Below are 6,821 nucleotides of genomic sequence, written 5' to 3'. Positions count from 1 at the left end.
ATACATAGAAATGTAATCGGAGGCCTTATAAAAATTTATTAAAGTTTTTTTTTTTTTTTTTTTTTTTTGAATAATTATTCAGTATAAATACTGCCATTATGGATATATTTATCAAATTAAATTCTCAAACTGCAGGAAAAGACAAAATTGCAAGGTAGTTTTTGTTTTTTTTTTTTTACTTTGGATAATATTTTTGGTATTTACTTTGTAGATAATTGTCAAGTATTTTTGAGAAATTTTTTTTTTTTTTTGTAAAATTAATTTTAACTCGTCTATCATTTTGCCTGATTTATTATTTGCAACGTGTCATTGTTTATTAATTATATAAAAATTAATTCTCACTGCGTTTAAATTATTTGTACATTTTTTTTTTTTTTAGATTGGTTCAGTACTTTTGCCGAGCTATGTGGCATTATTTTCAAAAAAGACAATTTAATCCATACACAGTTGATAAATTAAAATCATTAGAATATACTTTAAGCACATTTCGCAAATGTAAGTCGAATGTTATTAAGTATTTTTTTTTAAAATGAAATTATTAAATTATTATTATTTTTGCATTAAAATGAATTAAAATTATTTTTAGTGCTCAGATTAGGAAAATGTTTGGAAGTTTTTTATGCAGCATATAAATCGATTCATTATGAAAACGTCACAATTAAATTAACGAGTACTCTGTCGAAAATATCGAATGCCCTGTATTTAATTTGCGATCATTTATTATGGATAGGAAGGTCAGGTTTAGCAAGTGTTAATACGAGTAAATGGTCACAAATTTCAAATAAATATTGGCTTTATTCTATCCTAATGAATTTAGTCAGAGATATTTATGAAGTAACCAAAGTCATTGAAAAAGAGAGTTTCAGGCTTAAATTTAGTGGTAAAACAATACCTCTTAAAAATAATATAAAAAAACAAATTATTTTATTCGCATCTATATTTATTAACGATCATAAAGATGTCCTTTGGGATTTTATTAAAAATGGGTGTGATGTTTGGATTCCTATGACAGCATTAGGTTATACAAAATTTAAACCTGGTACAATTGGGTTTTTAGGTACTATTTCATCCATAGCTGGATTGATAAGTATAATTAATCCAAGGGCAAAACTTGTTCCATGATAAAAAATAAATATTGTTATTTTACAAGCATGATCAAAGTACAGGTAAATTACAATGATCATGTGGTTTTTTTAGAAAGCTTGAATGTTTAATTGAATGATGTCAGACACACACACACACACACACACACTTACACTTCAAGTATGTCATTCCAAAGTACAAATATTAGGAAACAATTTTTAATAAAAATGAATTTCTGAATACTTTTTTTTTTTAACCGTTACAAGAATTATAAATCGTTTAATGAGGTTATTTTATACTAATAATAATAATAATAGTAAAATAAGCGAAAGAAATAATTTTTTTTTTGTTTTTAATTTTAAAATTATATTTTTATTAACAGCTCTATCAATTTTTTTTTTAAAAATGAAATCGAACAAATTTTTTTTATTAAAATTTAAGTGGGGGAGGAGGAGGAGTAAGAGAAATAATAATAATAAAACAAAACATTTAAGCATGAAAAGAAATAAATGAATATATTTAGTTAAAATTTACCATGACTTTTTAAAAAAAAATGTAATTTGTCTTCCACTTTGTTAAAATACATTTAAAAAAATTAATTAAACGGCTGTGTATATTTGTAATTGATAACAATAAAAATAATAATAAAGGAATATTATTTATTATTTTACGAATTTCTATACCGAAAGAAAAACATTTTTTTTTCCCTTATACAGCAATAAATGAAAAATTAATTTATATTTTTAATAATTTTGATATGATAATGATAATGATTTTTTTAGTTGTAAAAAACATTATTTATTATTATTTTATTATTAAGTTATAATAATTAGTTTTTTTTAAAATATTTTTTTAATATATATATATATATATATTTATTAAATTTAATATAGTGTAAAATATATATAAATACAATTGGCTTGTTTTTTATTATTATTATTATTTAAAGAACCAAATGTTTTATTGAAAAAAAAAAAAAACTTGCTCAAAATTATACACAATAAAAAATCAATCATTATTCACAAAATTTATGTTTTATTTTTAATAAGTATAAATAAAGAATTAATAAATTAATTTAAAAAAAAATAAAACAATACAATAAACAAATGTTATTCTTATATACACAATAATAATACTAATAATTACAATAATATTTTTATAAATTGGGGGTTATATTTTATTAATTATTATTATTACATAATTATTTACATTAATAAATAAATAAATGATTGTGAAAAGTAATTTTTTTATCTGGTAATTTTTTTTTTAACCGTTGTAACATTTGACGTGTCACGAGTTATACCGTTTTTTTGTATATAATCCTGATCCCTCATCCAAAGTCTTTCGCAAATAATATTTAAAATGGGAGCAATTTCATGGACTTCGTTTCTTCCCGAGGACCATTTATTTTCTATTTTTAATACAGGTATTTGAGTTTTCATTTCGAAATCTTTTACGTCGTATTGTGTTACTTCTAATTGCGTTTTCGATTTGTACCTTTGATTAAAACAAAAAAAACAAAATCAATTTAAAGTGAAAATTTTTTTTAAAAATTCATTTGGAGATTTAGGTCGATGTTGTTGTTGTTGCGATATAAAAGAGAGAAAAAAAAAATGTAGTGACATTTAACCTTGTGCCAATAACAATGACGGCCGGTTGTTGTTCTTCGAAAGATTTTGCATGAGTCGTTATTAATTTAGGTAAATCCAAAAGACTTGATTTATCCGTGAAGGAAAATAAAAAAACAACAGCATCCGCTTTCTTTTGACACGATGATAATATGTGACCGTATTTTTTACAATTATTATCACCGTAATCCCAAAATTGTAATTTAAATATTAATATTTTATCCCATATTTTAACCGGCCAATAAACGTTTGTTTTTTGTATTCCGATTGTTTCGTAATAATCGTTTGTACATTTCAATCCAGCCAAACGAGCGATTGTCGCCGTTTTTCCAATACCGGAACTTCCGATAAAAAAAAGTTTATAAGAAACTTCTTCGACGTTCGATGGTACTCCCGGTCTTTCTAACAAACCTATAAACGTTATTTTATTTATTTAACCGAAGAAAATGTGTTTCTGTGTTAAAATGGAGTAAAAAAACAAAACTCACCAAATAATTTTCTACCAGACGTTTGAGGATTATAAAAATATTGTAAAATAGTTTCTCCTTCTGCGGTACTTTGCCAGTCCATTGACACGGTCGGAGAAAAAGTCATTTTTTAACTAAATAAAAAAAATATGAGGAGGAAGAATAAAAAGTTCACTTTAGCGTATCGACCCAGTCGTCGTACCTTGGTTGCCTAGGTAACCGAGTTTAACATAACATCTTGTTAGGTTTACAAAACCAGGTTTCAGGCACGTAATTAATGACTTGTAAAAAACAAAAATGGTCTTTACATTTTCAATTTTTTGGTTTATTTTATTTTATTTGCAATTTTTATTTATGTCTCAAATGACATACGTTTTGTAATACAAAAAAAATGTTATTAATGTTATTATTATTAAACTTTTTTTTTTTACTACGGTCAAAACAATAAGAATTTTATTCTTTCGTTACATTCAACGAAAACAAAAACAAAAACAATTAAAATAATAATAAATTGGATTAACTAATGAATAAAATTTTAAAAAAAAAAAAAAGTAATTAAAACAAACAAATTAATAATACATAAATAAAATTATTGGAATGCAATTGTTGTAATGAAAAACGTTTTGTTTACTTTTTGTTACTTTTTATTTATTTATTTATAAATATTATTATTTTATATTAATTTTTAAATTATAAATATAATATATTTTTATTCGAATATATTTCGATTAAAATAATTTAAGTACTGATAATCTATTTATTATTATTATTATTCAATTTTATTTTTATTAAATTAAATTAAATTAATAATTAAAATTTTCTATATATATATATATAGAATAATAATTTTTTTTTTCTAATTATATTTAATTCGGAAAAAAAAAAGTAAACAATTTTTCACTGCAAAATCATAACATTTATAAAATTATTAAACATATTTTACTAGTCAACAATTAATTATTTGGTCAAAACTAACAAATATATATTAATTAAAAAAAAAAAAAAAACACAAATTAACTTAATGAACACTATAAATTTATAAATTTATAAAAAAAAAAACAAAATTAATAATTTTTGTCTGTATTAATTAAAATAAGAAATTATCATTTTGAGGTGATGTACTTGAATTATTAATTCAATGACATTACAATACTAACAACTAGAGAAAGGAATAATTTTTAAATCTGTAACAAACTGCAAATGCTATTGTCGCCATGATGGTAGCAGTGGCTGCTGTTCCTAGCATTTTCGTCCATGAGGTATAGTTTTTCTAAAAATATATAAATTTAATAAAAATAGTTTAGTTACTTTCGGAATGATTTTACATAGCTTTAATTTTCGAAACTTGGTAACGTAAATGAAAAATTTATTGAAGTTTTTTTTGTTGCATAATCAGGTGTAACTTACCTTAGAATTTTTGTCAAATTTTCCATCATTTTTTTCTTGTCCAAACATTTTTCTGTATAATTTTTTTTCATGTTGTTTTTCTGTTTGTTGCAGTTTGACGCAGCGACTCAATTCCATTTTAATAGCACTGTTTTCAGGTTCTAATAAATATGCTTGCCTTAAAACTTCCACTGCTTTATTTATTTCACCTTTGGCAGCTAATATTTTTCCTTTTCTAAATAATGCTTTAACATTTTTCGAATCACATTGAAGAACTCTATTAACAGACATTAAGGCAGATTCATATGCTTCTAACATTAATTGAGCAGCGGCTAAATTGTTATATATGACTAATTTTTGTTCAATTATTTCTTTAACTTGATCATCTGTGTAATTTATCGTACTTTCATCCTCTTCACAGAATGGTATAGTTTCATCTAACATATTTAATGCTTTTCTATAACATTGAGTAGCTTTGGTGGCATCTTGACGAGAATACCACCAATTACCCCTTTCTTTTTTGTTATTAGCTAATATTTTTCTTTTTGTGAATGAGATTTTTTCCAAATTAGGCTCAGGTAACACATTTACCAAGGTTACCTCATATGTGATTGTGGCATTAGGAGGGATTTTAGGCAAATTCCCGACTGAACCATATCCGAACCTAGGAGATACGACAACTATTGCTTCTTCTCCCACATTCATTAAAGGAACTGCTAATTCTACACCTTGTACTACCTCATGGGAACCCAACTCAATTTTTAAGGAGTCAAAATTTTCAACAATTTTCCCATCGTTTAATTTTCCTAAAAGTCTAATTTCGCATATATCATTGGCTTGAGGTCTAGAATCCGGTTCTCCTTGTTTAATAGTTTTTAATTTTAATTGTCCATTTCCAAGAATATCAATCCATTCATCTTTTGGTTCGTCTAAACATTTGGAAGCTTTGCTATCATTTTTACCGTTATTTTCTGAATCATTTTCACTAATTGCTGTAGAATTAGAAAATGTAGGACTGATTTCTTCGTTCTTGGGCATAACCGATGAATCGGCAACATTTAAATCGTCACTCAATTGCACGGCAGGCATTTTTTATTAATTTTAAGTCAATTTTAAATTTATTTTTATTAAATTTACACGATGTAAATAAATATAAGTATCTCTTTATTACGTTTTTTTAATTAAAACTCGAATTACAACATTATATAATTTAAAAATATTTATCCGAAAATTTTAACCTTAAATCGAAATAACAATAAGCAATCTAATCATGCCTAAGAATCCATTTTTAAAGTATTTGTCTTCTGATTAAATTTTCTTCTTCCACGATAAATGTTTTTGATTTCCGAAACAATCAAGAGTTCAGAATATTCTAAATTCTGAAAAATATTTTCAAAATGATATTTTTACCATCATCAATAGGTGGTGCATCATTTTCGGCCAAAAGTATAAAAGTTATTCGTTTAATTAAATATGGATGCGCCAATAGGCCTTTTTTTCACATATCCGTAATGGAGGTAAGTTTCATAAAAAGTTTTAAAATATTTTATAAAGGAGCTAGGTAAAAAACATTTATAAATTTTATTTCCAGAGGCATAAAGAACCAACAGAACAAGTTATTGAACAAATTGGAAACTACGATCCTCTTCCAAATCAAGATAATGAAAAATTAGTGGCCATAAATTTTCAGAGGTTAGAATATTGGCTAAGTCAAGGTGCTAAAGTCACTCTTCCTGTGCAAAACTTATTAGGTGCGTTTTTATTATTTTCATTTCAAGTAAAAAAAAAAAAAACAATTTTTTAATATTAGCACATCAGATGTAATTGATTTTTATTTATCATATTATTTTAGGTTTATCAGGTTACTTTCCTATTCATTATAATACATACAGAACAGCATGGAATAACAGAAATAAAATTGAAAAACATTTAATCGATTTAAGAGCCAAAGTAAATGAAATTCAAAAATCGCAAGATGTGTCGAATTGAATTAATTGATCTGTTCAAAAGCCAGTTCCTTTGTCAGTTTAATATAGATTTAAATAAATTATTTCTCTTTGCATACAAAGAAAAAAATGAATAATTGAAGTATAATAATTTAAAATCGTTCACGATATTTAATAATTATTATATAAATGAGTGAATTTCAATTTTTAGTGTCTAGTAATTAATTGTAAAAATTTTTTTTTATTCAATTAATTTTTTACAGTATTTTTATTAATGTTATTAATAAAAAAAATTTAAACTTTTAATTTGT

The 6,821-nt window shown here is 24.0% G+C and overlaps 4 protein-coding genes across 4 annotated transcripts; 2 read left to right on the top strand and 2 right to left on the bottom strand.

The window, feature by feature from the left end:
* Window positions 1-98: 98 nt before the first annotated feature.
* Phum_PHUM202050 (Peroxisomal membrane protein 11A, putative) lies at window positions 99-1,122 on the top strand (the record flags this gene model as incomplete). Its single annotated transcript, XM_002425405.1, has 3 exons — window positions 99-154; window positions 380-514; window positions 594-1,122. 3 exons carry the CDS (start codon window positions 99-101, stop codon window positions 1,120-1,122), a joined length of 720 nt encoding a protein of 239 aa, XP_002425450.1.
* A 1,208-nt stretch (window positions 1,123-2,330) lies between these two features.
* Window positions 2,331-3,305, bottom strand: Phum_PHUM202040 (GTP-binding protein YPT1, putative; the record flags this gene model as incomplete). Its single annotated transcript, XM_002425404.1, has 3 exons — window positions 2,331-2,580; window positions 2,714-3,122; window positions 3,200-3,305. The coding sequence occupies 3 exons, from the start codon at window positions 3,303-3,305 to the stop codon at window positions 2,331-2,333; spliced, it is 765 nt and encodes a 254-aa protein (XP_002425449.1).
* Window positions 3,306-4,417: 1,112 nt separating this feature from the next.
* Phum_PHUM202030 (fk506 binding protein, putative) lies at window positions 4,418-5,653 on the bottom strand (the record flags this gene model as incomplete). The annotated part of the gene is made up of 2 exons (XM_002425403.1): window positions 4,418-4,507; window positions 4,586-5,653. 2 exons carry the CDS (start codon window positions 5,651-5,653, stop codon window positions 4,418-4,420), a joined length of 1,158 nt encoding a protein of 385 aa, XP_002425448.1.
* A 308-nt stretch (window positions 5,654-5,961) lies between these two features.
* On the top strand, window positions 5,962-6,553 carry Phum_PHUM202020 (mitochondrial 28S ribosomal protein S16, putative; the record flags this gene model as incomplete). The annotated part of the gene is made up of 3 exons (XM_002425402.1): window positions 5,962-6,081; window positions 6,156-6,315; window positions 6,417-6,553. The coding sequence occupies 3 exons, from the start codon at window positions 5,962-5,964 to the stop codon at window positions 6,551-6,553; spliced, it is 417 nt and encodes a 138-aa protein (XP_002425447.1).
* Between the last annotated feature and the right edge of the window lie 268 nt (window positions 6,554-6,821).

This window comes from Pediculus humanus, genomic scaffold (assembly GCF_000006295.1).
Source record: "Pediculus humanus corporis 1103172107551 genomic scaffold, whole genome shotgun sequence".
In the NCBI taxonomy this organism is placed as follows: Eukaryota; Metazoa; Arthropoda; class Insecta; order Psocodea; family Pediculidae; genus Pediculus; species Pediculus humanus.
The sequence above is the reverse complement of the archived record's forward strand: the minus strand, read 5'-3'. Positions and strand labels throughout refer to the sequence as shown.